We start from the raw sequence: 21,298 nt of genomic DNA on the forward strand, positions 1-21,298 counted from the left end.
TTTACAATGTAATTATGCAGTATTGGCACTTTTTTTGTAATAATAATTTAATAACATGGTGTAATTACCAAGTAATTGATTGCTAACCACTGTACCTGTTACTATTTTACATAATAGAAAGTAATTATATTTCTGTACCAATGTAATAATAAAAATATGTAGATACTAGTTAATTATTGCATCTATTACAGTATAACTACAATTACAAGTAATTATCTTTTTGTTTAGAAATATTTACTGGTGACCTAATTACTGTACTGTAAAATAAATGCTACCATACTTGTAATTTAACCATCTAACAACCATCATTTGAAATAAAGGCAGTATTTTTACTCAAAGATTCAGGCGATCTCTCTAAACAGTAGCTGTGGCAGCTGTGAAACTCTACATTGATTTTCTTTCCGCACTATTGTTGGTGTATTATTTCAGAGTCACAGATAGGCTAACTGCAATCTGTTTTCTTGACCAGAAACAAAGTGCGCAGCTCAATTGCTTGCAATTCTAAGTTGAACCGATGGATTTGTTGTTTACAGCGCATTCATCATAAGAGCACCGAAGAAAGTGTACAGTATATATACAGCCCAAAGTGTAAGGCGTAACATGATATAACAGTGTAGTGCAGATATTTATTTTCAGTCCAGTCCGTGCTGAGTCCATCCCTTTCAATTATATTCCACGGTGTTGTGTTCCATTACTTTCCACTCTATTTATATTCACTCCATTCAATTTAATTGTGGCGTTTCATTCGATTCCATTCCACTCCATTCAACTTTAATTTGATTACATTAGTCCACTCCAAACCTTTTCATTCCACTCGAGTCCGTGTTTGTGTTTCTCTGAGACCAGCCCAGTTATGTTTAACGCAGAGTCAACTTGATGGTTTTCCGATGTACAGTGTAAGTGTTGTGTATATTTAGATTCTCCGGTGCAATCTCCACTCTGTGTTTTCTTCTTGCAAACTGTCATTACTGCAGAGACACCCTGCGCTAGTTCAATTATCATAAGCCTAGTTCCCCAGCCACAAAGACTATAAATGTGTGCACCGATATATGAACTGTACATTTACAGCGGATGTAGTCTCTAAACTGTCCTGTACTTCTATATGCAGTGTCAGCCTACTGGATGCAGTATTTTAATTATTATACATGACTGCTCTGTGATTAATTAGCTTAGTCCTTATAATTTCACCATTGAACCATTTGGAAGGTGATTGGCATTGATTATTTCTCCCCTAGGGTGTACAGTACAGTTTCCCATACATAAATGTTATTTCTGGTAGCTGAACACATTTATCAGCCAGGATCATTACAAACTGTTTTGTCATCTTTAACAGAACCTACTGTGACATGTATTCTGTACAAACGTACCCCTTTTATATTGTACAGTATAAATATTTATGTTCCCTTACTAACATACTGTAGCATGGATTTTGTCTTCTAACCTGATACAAACCTCTTGTGAGGAAAGTGACATCAGACAGGTGACAAGAGGCCATCCCAACTGTCCAAACAAGATATTTAGGCATACAAGGTCTATAGCAGGGAGGTTTGTACGTTTTAAAGGTTTCAGGCAGGATTGCTAACATTAGACGATGACCAGTGTGTTGTTCCTGTAAAAATATGTACTGACCCTGTTTTACAAGCACCCCAGGGCATGAGTGGAAAAAACAGTTTGCTTTTTGTTAGCTTTTCTGAAAAAAAAGGGTTACACAGTTACTGTAAATGTACAGTATTAATATTAGGAATGAGAGTTGAGGATTTAGGACACTGATTGAATGTGATTATTCAGTGTCCAAGTTCATTCATGCACCCATTTGAAAATGTGACTAGACTAGGTAAGGCAAATCTCTCCTAGCCAAGTCTGAGAAATACTAGCCAGAGGCTAATTGCAGGCTAGTGAAATCTCCATCCCTGATGAGGAATGTCAGTTTAGCAGTTGGAGCCAGCAGGTGTGTAGTTACTCAGCTCCCTGCGGATGGTGCTGAACGGCGACAGCTCCAGCTCGGTGGTACACTCGTGTTCGTTATCGTCACTAGCTGTGGCCGAGGAGGGTGCGTGGTTACAGCAGCAGCAACAGCAGCATTCCAGGAAGGCCCTGCCCAGCGGGCGACAAAGGAGAAGCAGCAGCGCAGGCGTCACGGCGGCCCGACAGAAGAGCAGCAGCTGGGAGAGAAGATGGAGGACAGACATGGTGTGCTCAGGAACACCGGCTGCCATGTACGCAGAAACTATGTTGCAGATGTTCTCAGGCACCACGCACGCACCGTAGACGATTGCCAGTGCCACAACTGTGCAGTTCATCTGGCTCTCCAACCGGATCTGCTTCTTGTTGCTGCGCACGCTGGCCTGCTCTGCGCGCCGGATCTTGCGTGCTGTCACCAGTGAGCATCCAATGGTAAAGAGGGTTGGGAGGCAAAAGTAGCAACCGAAGCACCACCACAGCCGAGCACCCTCGTAGGTCAAGCCCAGGACGTAGAGCATATCAGGTAGTGAAGTGGATATCCTGATGATACAGCGTTCAACGGGAGGTTCGTCTGGGATTCCTGTGTCTTCGGTTACCAGCTGTCGAATGAGGAGCTCCGGGAGAGCCAATAGGAGAGCCCCAATCCAGATGACAGCTAACTTGGCTGTAGTGGAGGTGCAGTTCTCGATCATCTCGTAGTACATCTGGACATTGGTGGCCGCACGGAAGCGGTCAATGCACAGGGCGCACAGGGTGAAAGTGGTCACACCTAGGGAGGCCACCTGAGGAAACAAGCAGAAATGATTTTGTCACATTAGTCACTGAGTACACTAAATGTGACGTGTAGAGGCTCACTCAAGAACTTTGTATTTTCCTCAAGAACTTTGTATTTTGAAACACTATGCATGAAACAGCACATCTGCAGGGAAGGGGAGTAGAGAAAAGAGAGAGTCACAGAGCTTGAGCTGACAGTAGCCTCATGCAAGTGATAATTTACAATCATTTCAACTGACAGATGGGCTGAGCTGCATGCAACACTGACTGAACTTATAGTCAAGGTTGAATAGGAGAATAACAAGAAATTGACAAAATTAGCTCCTGTGGAAGAAAGTCTGTTACATTGTTGCTGTGCAGTACACAAGTACTTTACAAACGGAGGCCTTACTACCAGTTGACAAGTCAGCCCCCCCCCCCCCCCCCCCCCCGCATAAATAAAAAGCAGAACACACGGTAATGGTATTGGCCTCTTGGTGCACCTGACACTGGTGTAATTATAAGCAGTGAAGCAACAGAACACACAATGAAAGGTTGTAAGCTGCTATTACCACAGTGTAGCATCCTTCTCTGAAACATGATTGTATGTGTGAGGGAAAAGAAAGAGCATGTGAGACCACACACACAGCTAGTGAGTGAGTGAGAGGGTGGATTAAAAGCCGTCATTGCCGCATTCATTCATTCAAATGTCTTTTCACCCTTCCCGATCAATGACAATCTTACTAATTAACATACCTCCCTAAACATTCCAGTGTTTTTCTGTTAATTAACAGGCAGTTGCCTTCACATTCTTGTTGCACAGAATTGTCAGAGTGCACAAACTTCTTCAGCATGTGAAAGCATCTGTTGGATTATCATTTCGGCAGAGTGGGCACCCTGCAAAATATTCCTCTGCAGCTGGAGAGTGTGTGTCTCACATTGTTTCCCTTTAAACATCCCCTCTTCCTTTCCTCCCTCCGTTCCTCCTGTCATATCAAATTTAATTACAAGAGCCAGCTTCCCAGATGGCCCCAGTGAGCCACGGCTTTAGTGCTCTAAACACATACTTCCTGGACAGATATAGATATCCACACACTGCATGATGTTCTGTGTGGGTAGGCCTGACACACACACACACACTGACCTTCTGACACACATCCTAACCAGGCTAATGAAGGGCGACCATACGGAACAGCAAGAGGTAAGTGGGGTAGACAAACTGCCAACAGACTACAGCACTCTGAACAGTAACTGTGATCAATGTGACTGCGTTTTGAACCAGGAAGCCTGCCGTCACACCACAGTCTTGCAGTGAATTGTTTTGAAATTTAGCCAAAGCAGAACAATAATTATTAATTTGGTTTTTAAAGGCATACTATACAGGATTATCCTGAAAAAAAAAGTATAGACTCATACAAAAATAATCCCTCTCAATCATCACTTATGACCCACTAGAAGTGTGTGGTGGTGTATGTATCTACAGAGACTCTGCCCTCTGCCTGTATTTTCATATTATGTTGCTGCGTTTGGGACATTTCCATGTGTCAACCTTTGGGTAGTGGGTGCGTAGCCTCCAGCCAATAAAAGCACTCAGGGTGTGAGGTCAGGACTCGTAGCATAGCGACCAGGTTACATCACTGTCTCTGTCTCTCTCCTCTGCTCTCTGTCTGTGTCTCTCTCTCTTTGAGCCGAGGAGGAGGGGCCAACTTTGAATGGTGTTTACAAACAGCATCCGACAAATCCTGTATAGTATACCTTTAGGTGATGGCTTTTCAAAAGCAATTTGAGGTGGGTTTAAGTCAAGCATGTTTATTTAGGTAGTTTATTCACACTGTGGACAGATTAATCCTTTAGTTGATTTGGCAAGGTGACAAAAATGCCCATCAAAATGTAAGTGTGCTTGGCAGAAGTTGTCATCTTATAGTTAGTTAGCAATGTTTGGAAAGGCAGGTGCAAAAATCTGATAAGCAGGAGACTGAGCTCTTTTTCATCAATGTCTTCGGGTGTTTCTAACTGGTATGAACAACAGAAAAAGCAGATTTTAAAAAGCTCAGATATGGCTTTTTTTTTTTTACTGCACTTGCCACCAAAATGTCTATGGCAGCATGACAGGTGTCTGAAACTGTACAAAAAAGTATGATGGATCAGTTGGAACGGAGCAGTAGAACATACATTAATACCATTATTATAGGCATTAATATGGGAAATAATGCATGTATACTTCACAGTAAACACAACCATTTTACCACCACCAGCTTTTGACAGATTCACCAGTCATACAGCTAGTGAATTTAAGTTTCAGATGTCCCCATGAACTGACTGCACAGTGATTGCAAGGAAATGTAGAAGCTTCCTTTAACATTTTCTTGTAAAATGTTGTCATAGCCACTCCTCTCAGGTCATTCTCTGACTCATCCGTCAGTGTGGATATCATTCACTGAAATGGCTGTTTGCTTTTTATTTCTTCAACCCAATCCACAGTTTACCCTCTGTAACACTGGAATAAATTTGAGTGTTTTAAAGGAAAACAATGAGGCGTTTTGACAGACATATATCTGGCTTTATATTGTCATTACTACTACTTACAACATGACATAATCTACCTCTGTTAATTTGTCCTACATCCCTAGAAAAAAGGTTTTTTATTCTAACAGATGAAGAAGCATAATTCCTTCCTCCATAAACATGCACACAAAGCACACCCACATTCCCATATGGTAGTGAACACACACACAAAAAACCCCCATTCTATACACATGGACAGGTGCTTGCACACAGTGAATATTTCATGGCTTGAACAACAGGGCTGGAATGGCTTTAAAGGCTGTCATGGAGGACCAGGAAACCCAGCTTTGATCAGTGTGTCGGGGCGGAGAGCAAGGGCAGGGCGAACAAGTATAGCTTTGTACTAGAGGGGAGATGAGAGAGAGAGAGTCCAAGAGTCAGCCCTGGTGGGGTGATGAAGCTGTGTGTTTATGGAAGGGGGTTATGTTAATGAGGGAATGAAAAACAAGGACAGAAGAAGAATGGAAAGAGTAGGGGAAACCAAGAATGAGAGAAAGAAGTAAAGAAAGGAGAGAGGGTGAATAGGGAACACTTGCAGGCAAAGACATCAAGTAAGACAGTTTAAAGTGACAGGAAGAGAAATCTTTATAATGATTAAATATGTTATTCTGGCGTTTCTTCCAAACAGCTGCCTTGGCCCTGTCATGTTCATTTTACCTGCTGGCAAGATGACAGGACTGCTAACCTCGGGCCTGGAAATGGTACCTCTAAAATCTTATTCAAATCTTACTACTTATTTAAAACAGTAATGCAGTTTTCAAGAAAACACAAAGCAAACAAGAAAGAAAATTCTTTGCCTCCAAATTTAGCTTGACTATTCAATATATGAATTATTTGTGAATTTAATTGTCAACCATTTTAATGATTTATTAATCATTGAAGTCAGTGTTGCTAACATTGGCTAATTAGCATGAAACACTATGTGCAGCTAAGGCTGATGAGAATATTATTAGTATTTGGTCATAAAAAGTATTGGACAATCTGACAATCTTTTTAACTGATAATGGAGCTATCTTAATGATTACAATTCATCCTGAGGGGGACATTAATGTGTGTGCCAAATTTCATGGCAATCAATCCAGTTGTTGTAATGAAATATTTCACTCAAAACCACAAATGTGGACATCATGGTGGTGCCACAGGAAAAGTCAAAGGATCACCAAAGTCTTTAGGATACATCCTTTGGGAACCATGGATGTCTGTGAAAAACCCAATCTATCTAGTAGATGTTGAGATATTTCAATGGATGAGTGAAAAATTTGACCTACTGGTGGCGCTAAAGGAGAATTCATACCAATCCATTCAATGGCTGTTGAGACATTTTAGTCTGGACCAAAGTGGTGGACCAACCGGCCTCTAACATTGCCAAAAATAGCAGATTGACTGATGAAGAAAATGTTTGATAGATACACCTTACTATTTCTATGTTTATTAACCTCCCTTAAATAAGGTCTTTTTGAAATGTTAATCCAACAAGATATGACTTAAAAATTTCAAAATCACTTGTCATTAAGTGATAATATACAAGTTGTAAAGCAGTACAGTTTTTGCACTTCATAATATCTATTTCTTCTCAACCTTGGACTTCAAGGGCTCAAAAAAACCCACACATGAAAAGGCTTTTCATCCATAACACATGTTTTTTAGGTTCTGGCCGTCTATCAGCACAGCAGGTGAGAGAGACATTTTCCCCTGGTGCTGTTTTTAATAACAGCCCATTAACTTCCTGATTAAAGGTCCTGTGAGCTGGTGGCACAAAGGCCTTGCGTTATTAATTGGGTCTTAACAAGGACTATGATGGAGCCTGTGTGGCCATACTGTGACTACAGCCGCTGTCAGGGGTAATGGGTGTTATCAGGTGATGAATGAGCTAATGTGGAGACACACACACACACACACACACACACACACACACACACACACACACACACACACACACACACACACACACACACACACACACACACACACAAAGTCTTATGAGCCAGGGAGACAAAGGGTTATTCCAGCTGCAGTCTTTTTTCTAGGTTGAGTGTGTGTGTGTGTGTGTGTGTGTGTGTGTGTGTGTGTGTGTGTGTGTGTGTGTGTGTGACCCAGTGCAGACTTCACCAGACCATAACTCTAACCAGAGAGACCCTGCCACTGACAGCCACCATCCGTCTAACAGCTGGGCTGTGTGTCTGAGAGAGAGAGAGAGAGGGATGTGGGTCAGCATGCACACCCATTTGTGTGTGTGCATGTCCATATATATGCATAATTATTAAAATTAGTATTTCATTGTGGGTGAATACTAGTTTTGGATGGTGCACACTTATGACCGTGTGTGGGATAATGGCAGACAGACTCATCGCTGAATCCATCCTTGTGGGCTGATAAAGATTCCTCTCTGAGATTGTTAGAGCATAGACCTTTAAACGGCCACAGCTGCCTATTTTTGTTACAGTTTCGTTTCTATTCTATTCTATTCTATTCCAGCTTGACAAAAAAGCTTTCAACCACAATATGTGACCTTCCTCAGTTGATGGAGTTGCTAAGTTGTCATGGAAATGGTTAAGTTGTTATCACATGACCTACGTAGAGCTGCAATGGATAGTTGATGAATTAGTTAGTTGATTTATTGGAAAAATAATTGGCAGACTAGTTGTGATGTGGTTGAAAGCTTCAGAAACATCAAGTACTGTAAGTGGACCATGTGACTGAAATATTTTGTTTCCAGGTCAAAAATGAATCTTCAAGCTCAACTATTCTTTTCTATTCTGAGACAAAACAAAGGCAAGAACAGGCTCTAATTGTAACTTTTATATTAAATTGTTTAAAGTCCTTCAGGGTGCTGCCAGCCTGGAACAAAGATCCATAGAAGTCACAAATAAGTGGGGCGAGCAGTGCACGCACCAATGTTCTTCTTGTTTCTTTCTTTTCTTTAATTAAATTAATAGCAACCGTCCATTATTCTACTCTAAGCTGTTGCTTTCTGTCTCTGTGTTTTACTGTGTGTCTGAGGCAGTTTCTTCCAGACAATAAATTTCTCTTCCATTAAATTATATCCTGACCTGTGGCAGAATTCCCCTGGACATTAAAAAATTTATTTGTCTCTCAGTGCACAGCGGCTGCCAGAAAAGTCCTGTTTCCAGGTCATTGACCCCAGTCTCAAAGTGTTGCGTTGGGGGCGATGCCGAACGCAGAAGCTTTTATTTTCTATTCTACTCCACTCTATGGAGGCTAGCTACTGTACATGCTGGCCTGTTCTTTGCTGATCTGAAACTGATAAGCCGTTCTTTTTCGTTTCACCACTATACCTAATTCATAATGCTAATCACCGAATGAATATTTCATATCTACATGGATAATTATCAGTTTGGTTAATTACATTCAACAGCAAGCCTAATCTTCCCTTCGTTCTGTTGTGTGGGCTTGTCCCATCATACAAAACACAATATCTACTCATCCATGGACAAAAAGCTGACTGAATGGACTCACGATCATGCATTATGTAAAGCCACTAATTATATACCCTGAATAATTTACATTTCTTCCAATTAGCTATCATGCGTGAGCCTAATAGACGAGCTGAGGGCACGACATCTAGTGTATGCATCCGTGTACCTAAGTTGTGTTTATGTGTCGTGTATTCTGTTACTTTATGTGCGCATTCAGTGTACAGTATATGCACAATTGGGTGTGTGTGCCCAAATGCTTTCATGCCGTATTAAGTGTGTCTGTGTCACTGTGTGTGTGTGTGTGAGTGTGTGTTCCCCCTGAGGCTCGCTTCTAATCACAGATAGCTGATGCAGAGAGAGGGAGCGAGAGGGAGAACAGCCGTGGGCAGCGATCAGTAGAGAGAAGGCCATCCCACCCATCTGGAAGATCAGCACACCCTACTGACTTTCTGCGTGCGCGTGTGTGTGTGTGAAGGCTAGATTGTATGCTAGATAGACAAACAGACCAATGGGGCTGGCTGTATAAAACTGTATCTAGTGAGAACCTGGACTTACCTATTTTCTTGATATATGAAAGTGGTGGAAATTTCCACAGCTTCCCATAAAGGTCCAATGATAATTATTCATTATATCTGGTGATTGGGGAAGTCTTCATTTTTGAATTAAAGAACAAAGGCTATGTGATATGGCCAAAAAATACAATCCATATTTTTTTTAAGCTTGGGGTTGATTCACAATTTTAAGCAATTTTTGTTTGCCTGCAAAATGCAGGATTGAAACATCATTTTTTTTAAACAGTTGTGCAAGAATAATAAAAGACCTGCACCACCTGCAAGGCTGTCATCATTACACATAAAATACAGGTTCCCACACAGCTATTGCCTGTCAGTACCAGATGCTTCAACTAAGTAGATCACATCCAGTTTAATAATCAGTTTCAGCACAGACAGAGCAGAAGTGTCCACTCACTAATTGATCCGCTGCTGTTTGTGTTTCTTAACAAGACATCAATCTGATATCTGCAGACTGCTGCCAGCTAAGGTTAGCTACCCAGCAGGTAGAGACAGACTAAGTAGAATCTGCACACTGTTCAGTCGACTCCCAATGCTTCAACTCTGGTATCCAGAAATTATACCTCATCAATGCAAACCGAAACTGAGAGCACAGATCAGTGTGCAGAGTCATTTTCAGTCTGTCTTTCTCATAGATGAGATAGCCAGAGACAGCTCGCCACCTGGAGTCACAAAAGTCCCAAAAACATCCCAGTTTACAGGACTGCCATGACTCAAAATGGCATCTACATTACATTTTGACCAAAAATAAGCTTTTTGTGCGTGCTGTAATAACCTGATTTTCACAATGTAGGCATTTTACACATTGTGCAAAAACAAAAAATAGAATTAATCTAATTAGTTTGATGTGCAGTCCTAATAGGAACACTAGAAAGAAAACAACGATTTGATGTGGGCCCTCCTGGTCCTGTGATATGGCCTCATGTTCCTGAAACCGAATTTGTAATTCTGATTTAGTTTCTTCAAGGTGTGTGTTCGTGTATGTGCATCTGTGAGTTGGAACAACATATTGTCAGTGAATGTGAATGTGTCAAGCTGATGTATGTCCTGCCATTACAGCCAATTTCTACACAATACATGTGTCTACCTTTGGGGTTCCATGCAGCCTTGTGCCTCTCTCGCCTTCTCTCTCTCTCTTTCCTCAGCCTCTTTCCTGCTCTGCTTCAATAGTCTGTTTCTCTGTCTTTTGCCTGCTTAGGCCCACTCCACTGTACCATAGCAAAAACAGCCTACAGTTTCTGACTAGAGGGTATTGTACAACACAGTAGAGGCCAAATGTATAAATGAGGCATACAAACTAAAGAAATACATACACCATTTTGTTAACTAAGAATTAGATGCTAGTATTAGTATAGAGAACAACATCAGGAAGAGAATTTGATTAAAATAAGGACTTGATTAAGTCTGACATGTAGATGTGGACACAATATTATTACTTACATTTGTACAATCAACTAAGAGAAGCCATTGTGGATCAAACTACATTATGTAACATATGGAGACAGTGATAGGGCAGGACTGGTAATGGAACTGCCAGTATATGACTAAGGAGAGAATTAGCCTTTAGGGAGTCGCTAGATTTATGTTCCATGATGATGATTGGCAATTAGCTGTAAATCAGGTTAAAAAAAAGGTGTGTACACATCCATATCTGTCTTCTAATGGGAGCGGTCATTAGGCTGCTGCACAGCTTTCAAAATAATTGTGAGACTATATACGACCACCTCATGGGCAGATTGTATCTGACAAAGTAACCATGGATACATGGTTCTAGTTTTGTTCATATACATACATTTGGACTTAAATATACAAATTTTATACATTATCATCTTCTAAACAACCGTGTTTTTCCAGCTGTTAAACACCTGCCAGTAAAAAATCATGTAATACTGCTTGAAAACGATACATATACAATATTATCACTATTAGATCTCACCATGCAATGCTGCTTGTTTTTCTCAGTTGGTGATTCCTACACATTTCTTTATTTACCGTAGGCCTAATGAGACAAAACTTTTAAAAATCTCTGCGTTGCAGCAGCATAGCTCTGTATGAACCCTGACAAATGACTCAGTTTCCCCCTGTGGCTTATAAAATGCTTACTGCACTGGTTATCTGTTATTTTAGCCTGCTTTAAAGTCTCATCCTAATCAACTGCCAGGTGCAAAACCAAATTATTGCCCATTAGTTTTGCCTGAATTTGTTGCTCTGTGCATCACTGCCCAGAGGGGTTGTCTGCAATGACAGCACCATGAAACAGGAGTGTATCTGAAATAATGCAGGCTGCCTGTTGCCCACATCTTTATTTTCTTGCTGTGCTTTCTCACATCTTACAACAAAAAATGCTTTCTATTTGAGGTTTGGAAAATTCCAAAGTCTGCTAAACACTGAATAAAACCAGGTTTACTCAAGGCAGCACCATGGGAGGCTCCTCTCTCAGTGGACACTAATAATACATTATCTATAGCACCTTCTGATTATGCATGCATGCTCACATGCAGTTGGGTTAATTGTTGCATGTATATGCAAGCATGTGTGACTGAGTATCCATGTGTTTATTTTAGGTCAAATATTGCTATCCCCTGGGACTGAATTTGGGTTAAGTGAAGAATGTGTGTGTCTGTGTGTGTGTGTGTGTGTGTGTGTGTGTGTGTGTGTGTGTGTGTGAGTGTGAGTGTGTGTGTTTCACTGAATGTTCCACAGGGAGAGAGTGAGCCCGAGGCTGCATTACTCACGGCCTGTTTTGACACATGCACGCGGCAGCGCACAAACACACACACACACACTGAAGGCACTGTGAACACAGACAGGCCCAGTGCACATGTCCTGATAGATATGCACTATAAAATGCATATACACATGCAATAATAAACACACAGGGATTCTCTATATTAATAGTAACCATTTGGTCTGTGCACTGGAAGTGCAAATGTCATTATTAAAGTTATTCAATAATATCCTGTGGTCCTTGGGTAGCTCATATGCAATAACACAGGGAGGGGGTCTGCTTCCCTCCGATCCCCCATTAGTTAAAACATACAGACTCAGGTGTTTGCAAATGAGATGCTGCACTATGATTATACAGTATGTGGTCAGTGAGGACAATGATGGCAAAGAGGAGAGAGGATGGTGCAAATGCAACATATTGAAAGCAAAATCTTCTTGTTTTTGAGCTGGAATCATGCTGAAATTTAATGCATGCATGGAAAATTGTCAGTTATAGCTTTTGACTCGAACAATGAGACAACTGAAATGAATGCCTGATGCAGGTGAGCATGAGCGGGAAAGTAGGCTGTGACTCTAAAGCACATTTCTATTTCACTAGTTATGGTCTCCTTTTTTTTGCCAAACTACTAGAGGTGTCATTCTTAAAATGAGAGGAGACAAAACTGCATTGCAGAAGACCAGAAAAAAGTCCATTTCACACTGAAATGATTAACTAATCAATGTGGCTCTGCAAACAGTTTGTCACATCATTCTGTAAGGAGATTATTGAAGGTTTCTTTTCAATCAAAGCCATCGGTGCTTCACATTTTGTGAAAACCAAAGCTCAAGATCTCCAAATTACTCTCAAATGAACCTTTTGCATCAAAACTGATGGCAATATGAGGATAATACACCACAAGTCCTCAACATTAAATGACAAAATATATTGACTGTAACCTAAATATATATTGTTTTTGGGCATTTGCTAAAATGACTAATTATGTGGGTTTGGGAGGACGCTTATATTGTTCACCTTCTCATATTATCACTTCTTGATGTGACTGGCCTCTCCATCTGCATACTCTTCTGCATCTCTGGAGGGTGGAGTCTGGTCTGGCTCACTGTGTGGCTATAGAAGCTGGTGTCAGCCTCTTTCTCTGTCTCTCTCTGCTTGCCATCCAGTTTTTTCTGGGTTTGGTTTCATGCGCCTTCCTCTTTTTCCTGCACCTCTGTTGCCACTGACACTGATAACACCCGCAGCTTCATCTGTTCCAAATCGGTTTGTTATACAGTACTTTCATTTATGTTGTATTTGGGTCAAATTCAATAATTTAAACCATGTCTCCTCTCTGTCTTTCCTTAAGCCAGGTTGTTACAAAGGCCATTGGAAATAAGCTTAAGACCCCTGAGCTGGAAACCCCCTGCTCTATACAAAAGATGTTCACCTTTCGGGTGAATCTGACACTGGTGTGATTGTGGTAAGCACACAAAGGAAAGGTATCAACATGGTGTAAACAACCTGTCTAGCATCCCTTCACCGCTCATGAACACAGGTGTGTGTCTCTGTGAGCGAAAGAGGAACAGAAAATCAGGACAAGGAGAGAGACACCTACAATGTTCTATATCAGTTGCAATGTATGTGTAGCTCAAGCAACAGGAGAAAGAGAGTTATACTGTGGCCTTACATCCTAATGTGTATTCGTGTGTATGTCTACATGCCTGAGGGCTAGGTGAGGCTCTCTCACCAGTAGCAGGTCCACAACATAAACAGAGTGCCCTTGTTATTGGCTGAGGTGACATCCTATACAGTAGGTGTGTACTTTCTGGCCAGTCAGGGTTTAAAAACTGAAACTCGATTCTATTAGTGCATTTACTCAGGTGAAAAGAGTGTGGAACTTAATTTGCATGCCCCAAAGTGCAACAGATTATGTCACTATGGAGGTGTTATCACTTTCAGACAAGGTGGATGATATAATGACACTGGTTGAGCCCCATTTACCATCTGTCATCCCTGCAGATGGGAATCCTGCCTGTAGGCATTGCCTCAAAACATCATCTCCACTACAATATGAAATAATTGTCCCTGAGATATTCAGAGCAAGATAAAAATGTAGCACAGAATACAAGGAAGAATAAAATGTAATTACCTCCACATAGGGCACCACTTTGCAGGTGAACTCCCCCAGCAGCCAGGACTTGGTCAGTTCATGGAAAACCACCATGGGCAGGCAGAAGAAGATGAGCACAAAATCCCACACAGCCAAATTAGCCAGCAGTGAGTTGGAGATGCTCTTCATGTAGTAGTTCTGGCACACGATGCACAGGATGGCGATGTTGCCCGCTATCCCCACTAGGAAAATAACGCCGGAGACGCACGTGATCGCGTAAGCGCCATAAGTCTCACTTGTCACCGGATAAAATGGGTTCTTGATCTCGTCCCCGAAGTCCGGCGAGCTGGGAGGGGTGATCGGCGTGGCGTCCCAGGGGTTCTCCTCTCTGAAAGTGAAGAACTCGGGCCTCCTGGTGAAGAGGTCAAAGGGCAGGTCGGTGGCGGTGAGGGCCACCGGCTTTGGGATGGGTTCCCACGGCGACGCGTGAGGCTGAGCCAAAACCCCTGCGCTTTTGTTCAGTCGGTTTCTCCCCCTCTTCCAAGCTTTCTTCTGCTCGTCTTTTGTGCCTCTCTTGTGCCTGTCGCCCTCCTCAGGTCCCCCTCCTCCGTCTCCCCGGCCCATTGAAGAGGGCTTAGCCACATTGTAGTGTCCACCTGCTGGCGTCCCCGTACTACTAAGACCGCCATTCAACTTTATCCTCTTATTATGGTGGCGCGTCGGGTCCCAATGTGAGGCAGCGTTGGGATCCTCCATGGGTGTCACTGTCCTATTGAAGTCGCGTTTGTTGTGTCCAAATCGCCTCGTTTCTCCTGCAATTACCCTTTTCCAGGGGTGAGTGGAGTTAAGGGTCCCTCTGAGAATTGCCCGCTCCGCCGAGGAAGCACCTGTGGCGTACCCCGCCGAGAGCGCACGGTCTCGGGCTTTGTTTTGATGACTCTCCCGGAGTGACCCATGGAAAGTCCTGGCAGAGTATGCGCTTGTGTTGCTGACCTCCTTAGTTCGTACTTCTCCATTATTTCTCAGAGATAATAAGACATGTGCGTGGGCTAGTAACACAAATAACGTCCTAGGCGGCAGAATCTGCATGGTCCGAGAATTACTTGAGCGCGGTTTTAATCCTCACAAGTACATCCTCATACCTCTGTGGCAGCGCGAGGACACTCTTCCATTCAGTCAACACCCATGTTGGACACAGCACGGGAAGGTGGGGGCTCACGGTTTCAATTAAACAGCTACATTCATGACGCGAGCTGTGCAAACTTGTATCCAAATTTCTTGCCGTGCGCTATGTACCGCAGCCGCAATAATCTCCAAGCCGCAGCCTCCTATCCGAGTCACTCCCGCTCCCAAAGTCTTGACATTACCGAGCAGGACAGCGAATCCAGAGAGAAAGAAGTAATGAGAGGTAGAGAGGGAATTGTTGCATATCCGCACAATACGCACACAATCCGCACAGCTTCCACTTCCCGCTGTGGGTAATAGCAACCAAATGGACCGGTTCTCTCCCTGTGTGTGTGTGTGTGTGTGTGTGTGTGTGTGTGTGTGTGTGTGTGTGTGTGTGTGTGTATGTTGGTGCGTTAGTTCAGTGGGTTGGGTCGCCTGGCAGCAGCAGCAGCAGCAGCAGCGGCGGCAGCAGCAGCAGCGTCAATGCGGTGCAGACCGGGTAAAGCCCACTACGCTGTGATGCACGGGAGTAGAGAGAGAGAGGAGAGAGAGAGAGAGAGAGAGGGTGACAGAGAAGGAAAGAGAGGAGGGGTGGAACTCGGTCGCTCCTCTCTCTGTTTCTCGTCCCTTCCTCCTCCTGCGTCCAGTCAGTGTCTCTCCTCCTCCTCCTCTTCTGCTTTCTCCTCTGGTAGGACCGTGCACTGCAAGAAAATGGACTCCCCTGGCGGCTAACCCCGATCTGTCACTCCTCATCCATCATGGAGCATCCAACAGCCCCGGAGCAGACTACAGCTACAGCCCCCCCGGCAGACAAGCCATGCCACGCCCGACAGACCTGCTAATAAATGTATTACTCAGTTTTTAATTTTTACGCACAGGCGGCGCTGTGATACCGACGCACTTGGACAAAATGCATATTAAATTTCAAATATGATTTTGATTCAAGGAGATTAGGGCAGTGGAGAGAGATAGTTGCATTCTGAAAATAAATCGTTTTCATCTAAGATTATTATGTTAATGATTATTCTGCCCAGTTGAACATACTTTATCTGAAAGGGAATCAGATGATACAAGTGAAACCCCATAAGAAGATATGCACTTGTTTCCCCTCCAGGCATATTTTTATTTGTGTTAGGAAAACTAACATTTTCAGACTAATCATTAGACCCTTGATAGTTAATCTAGCTTCATTATTCATGGTATTCATTAATTTATTGCTGCAAGTAGTAAACACTATAAAACAGCCCAACAACAGCTCTGACAGCTTTCCTATTTGAAATATTCACGTTCCAGGGTCCCTGCTCATTCGGGGTCAGCCCCCACATCAGTAACTGGCTGGGTTGCAAGCACCACCAAGTCTGAAAAGTGATCTTCATCTGGTTTCTTGATTGATCTAACCTAACTGTAGGGGATATGGACATTGATTGCAGCTTGTTCTACTGCTGCATGCATCAATATCTGCACCATGTCTCCATAAAAATTTGGTCTTCCATTAAAAAAAAAAGGGTGCTTGAGGTCATTTAATAGGCCTATCTAAAAGATATTTGACTAAATGTTGGAAGCTTTAGTAAGAGGCTACACATGCAGACTTGCAGTCATTTTCTGAAACTTACTTACTTGAACTTATAACTTAGAGGAATGTTTGTGGGTGGGTTTTAAGTGTATTGTGTTAATTATCTCAAAGTGAAACACAGTGATGTTATAATGCACTTATAAATGTTGATTTCACCTGTCTGTCTGTCTCAGTAGCTTACTGCAATTTCTTCTATTTGAGCTAATAACATGTATATACTTATAGTCTCCAGAGTGTTAAAGGATGTGTTGCTACAGTGATTAAATACACACACATTGTATTGCATGTACATACACAACCCACAACCTGTGAGTAAGTACAGTACTGCATGTCAAACTGAGTCAATAATTCAAGGGACTCTTAGGACTAAATTAAATGAGCACATTATGTCTCAAGTGCTCTAAGTACTGCAAGTAGACCTTTTACACTGAGTCTGAGTCTCAGACCACAAACTGCAGTTTCTACCGTGCGGGAATAAAGGGAATACATGCATGTTCACACATAACACATGTTGAAATATGCTTCATAGATTGTGGAAATACTGTACAAACATAAATATGTCGTTATATGCACATAACTTTACAGAGAACATATTTGCAGGCTTATTTACTTGTGTGTTACTTTTCCAAAAACATACGCAGGTAGGGGGAGAGACAGAGAGGGGAGAGTGAATTGGCAGACACAGCGGACATCTAGCTGGTGACCTTCTACATCAAAGGTGATTGGAGCCAATTCCAACCAGGGGAGCACACACACACACAAGCACACACATGCTCGCACAGCCAAGTTTCACACAGGGGGGAGACTACTGAAGACAGATAACTCGAGTTGCTCCCGCCAATATCTTCATCTGACCTTGATTCGAGTTAAAAGGAATAAGTTCTACATGTAAAGTGGCACCAAGAAAAGTCTACAGAGTGCCTTGGGTATTTTGGAATTGATGAAACTTTAATGATCCCCACAGCAAGAGAAGGTAATATATATTGGAGCAATTGGGAGACTTGGTTTGCTCAAAGGCATACAGCAGCTGCTGAAGGGAAGGGAGAGGATTCACTTTTTGCATCCAAACTTTGCAGAATTTCATAAATGGAAACATTCAATATTACCCTTTGATTTTGAAACAAGTCCTCTAAATACGAGCAAACCTTTACAAACCTAATCACTCAGTAAATGTTCAGGATTTGTTGGGCTTCACAGGTTAAATCCTTCAAATTACACCGTGTGTCTGACCTTGAAAATACCACCACAGCAACCCACAGTACCATTTTTAATCAGCTGGAAGGCACAGGGCATCACTTCACATGTAATTATCATGTCTATTGTACGTTTGGTCCACGGAGACACTGTTAGTCGGCATGTGTGGGTGTAGATAAAGAAGAGAGGTTCCCTTGCAGATGTACTCATGCATGGAAACACTCAGAGGTTGAGACACAGAGGGACATCAAGGGCACACACCATGCGTGTACACACGAAGCACAAATAAGGGAATGAGTGCACACACAGTAAAGAGTCTTGAGTTTAGTAGGACGTGCAGTCGGCAAGAAGAACACGCCAGAGCCATGAAGATTTCATGGATTTCACTGTTTTTGTGCTGTGTGGAAAATAAATTATACACACACAAACCCTGAAGAGAGTCACACACAGGCACCCCATGACTCGTGCATTCACACATGCCAAACAAAAACAGACAACAGGCCCACTCACAAGCCTACATTACATGGTGGCTTCAATTAATTATAGAAGCAGTTTGATTCAATTTGATTACAGTGCAGGAAGCTCCAGTGGGGGAAACAGTTTTCATAATTTTACCCATTTAAATTATTTACACTTCCACCTCCCTGTGGTCTTGTCTCAAAAAGTTATTTTTTTCCTATATAAATAAATGGAGGGGTGGAAATTTGTATTAGTCAGTAAGCCTGTAACTGACAATTTGTAAGACCATGTCACTGTGAAATTGTCTTCATAAACTATGTGTGATATGAGAGAGAGTTAAGAGTGATTTACTGAAATGGCAGTCTGATTTTCATAGTCATTAAGTTTCTTCAGCATTTGACATTGCAGGCAGATTTATGTGTCTGCTGTTGTAGGATGAGATGACCTTTAGCGCTGTACTTTCACTTCTCTTTGTCCAATAGTCAGTTTGTTTGCTATTGAGCATGTCAAAGGACAGGTTCACAATTTTTCAAGTCTATCTTAAAACAATAGTCAGGTGCCTAAATGAAAATTGACATATTTTTCTTGCTGTAATTCTTACTGGCCTTTATGAGATCCCTTCATAATGCACTGTCAATGTAAGTGATGAGGGACAAAATCCAGTCCTCCTTCCGTGCAAAAGTGTATTTAAAGGTTATTTGAAGCTAATATGAGGCTTCAGATGTTCAAATTAGTCAAATCAAGTCAATATCTTTAGTTCTCTAATAGGTTTATGACTTTTTAGTGCCAGATTCCCTCTTTTTGTTATGATCCTTCTACTGCAGCTGAACAGGAAAACACTGTCAGTCAAGACACAAAGAGGGAATTTTTTACTTAAAAGACTGCAACTGTGGAAGATATCCACTTTATTTGACTAACCCAGATGGCTGAAGCTTCATATTGTCTTCAGTTAAACTGTGGATTTTGGCTCCCATCATTTACATTATAAGCACATTTGGAGGGGATCTTTTAATGGTCAATATGAACAGGAGGAGTAATTACGGCAAGCACAACCTGTTTCAATATTAATTTGGACATCTGACTGTTGTTTTAAGGCAGGCTTGATATATTGCGAACCTATCCTTTAAGGCTTTTATCACACTGCTTATAGTCTAACACAGAGGGCTGTTGTTCTGAGAGCTTTTCACTGGAGACATTGTCGTCCTTTAAGCGTCATCCTTCTATAATGAATAACATTATCTCTCAATAGTGTCAGCACATCTCCAAGAGGCTCTTAGGTGTCTATTTCTGCCAGGCTGTAGTCATGATAAACACATCACTCATGTAGCTGAACTCAGGTCAACATATAGTTAGTAAACACCTCCATCTGCTGGTGTTTCCATGGAACAGCGACATCTGAAAATTCTCCCAAAAGACTTTATTTTGAAAAAGTATGACCTCAGATTTATTCACATTTATTCCATTTGGTAAATATGCACAAACAAGATGAGGAAAGGAATTCAATAATTGTTTAGATATTCTAAAAAACATCAAGTTTGGTGTTATCCCTTAATTTTACCATAAGAGAATGTACCAGAACTGTTGAATAAAACAGTTGCAGAAATCTATAATATATATATTTAAATGAAGTGAACCTTTAATTTTCATTTGTCTGCACTTTTCCCTTTACTCTCTCTCATTGCTTATATTGTCTTATCTCTCTCCCAATTTTATCTCCCATACTTTTTCTCTGAGGCAGGAGCAGACAAATTAATATATCGTTTGCCATTTTGAGAAATTTATCTTAATGTCTTTACTCTTTGTAATTGGCTTTCACCTATTTGATTACTCTCCTGTTGTCCATTTATCTCATCCTACTTGCGATTACCACATTTACTCCTCCAATAAAGGTGGAGAGGTGATGTTATTAGCACGCAAAGTGAATATTTGACAAAAAAGGGAGGCAGAAACAGGGGTAGAGGTTACTTTGAATGCTCCTGAATGACTCATTGAAAGACATCGAGCAACAAAGGAGGGGGTTTATTTCCTTCTCACTGTATGACGCTGTGTATATCTAACTATATATGATATGACTATCATTGCAGCAAATGACCCTTACAGAGACACAATTACAGTAAATCTGTCTCATCTCACTGCTACTGATCGGGGTTTGCTTTAAGTGGATGAATTATTCTCCTGGAGAGTGCAGACACAGAAACACTTGACTTCTTGAACCTGACATTTATGTAATTAAGTAACAACAGCAACACGTTGGAGGAAGAATAGAACAGCAGGTGATAGACTCTGTGTCTGCAGCACAGAAATACTGAAGGCCAAGAATATTTTTAGTCTACCTCAGCTCATCTTTTTTATCCAAGCTACAGTAGAAACTAATATATCCAAAAGGCATCATGGCGGAGACAGGACATTATGCAATCTTGGCAATCCACGAGAGGACAGGGCTTGAAGATGGTGCCTTGTCAGCAGTTGTGGGTCAGAAATACCTCCAATATGTTCAGATTGGAAGATATTTTTTTCTTACTTTTGACAGAGAGATTTGCTTTCAGTTACCTGCCTCCAGTCACACATCCTGGATGAATCTGTGTACTATATAGTAGATATGTTAAATGGCTGGATGTAAACCATAGTTTTTAGTGATCAGTTTCCATGTGGTTAAGAGTGAGGAGTGGTAGTTTTGACTTGTTGGTGTGAAGCAGGATGGAATTACCTCTTGGACATATCTGAGAAACAGAAATAAAGTAGTTTGTGATTGAACTTTTTCTGAGTTTTGTCTGGTTAAGTATAGAAGATCTGGTTCAATGA

At 41.7% G+C, this 21,298-nt stretch overlaps 1 protein-coding gene across 1 annotated transcript; it reads right to left on the bottom strand.

Annotated features, from left to right (window-relative positions):
• Window positions 1-338: 338 nt before the first annotated feature.
• Window positions 339-15,871, bottom strand: gpr37b (G protein-coupled receptor 37b). Its single transcript, XM_044342851.1, has 2 exons — window positions 14,143-15,871; window positions 339-2,744 (listed from the first exon to the last, which is right to left on the bottom strand). Exons 1-2 carry the CDS (start codon window positions 15,190-15,192, stop codon window positions 1,929-1,931), a joined length of 1,866 nt encoding a protein of 621 aa, XP_044198786.1. The 5' UTR covers window positions 15,193-15,871; the 3' UTR covers window positions 339-1,928.
• Window positions 15,872-21,298: the final 5,427 nt, after the last annotated feature.

The sequence above is a fragment of the Thunnus albacares genome, chromosome 23, assembly GCF_914725855.1.
Source record: "Thunnus albacares chromosome 23, fThuAlb1.1, whole genome shotgun sequence".
NCBI lineage: Eukaryota > Metazoa > Chordata > Actinopteri > Scombriformes > Scombridae > Thunnus > Thunnus albacares.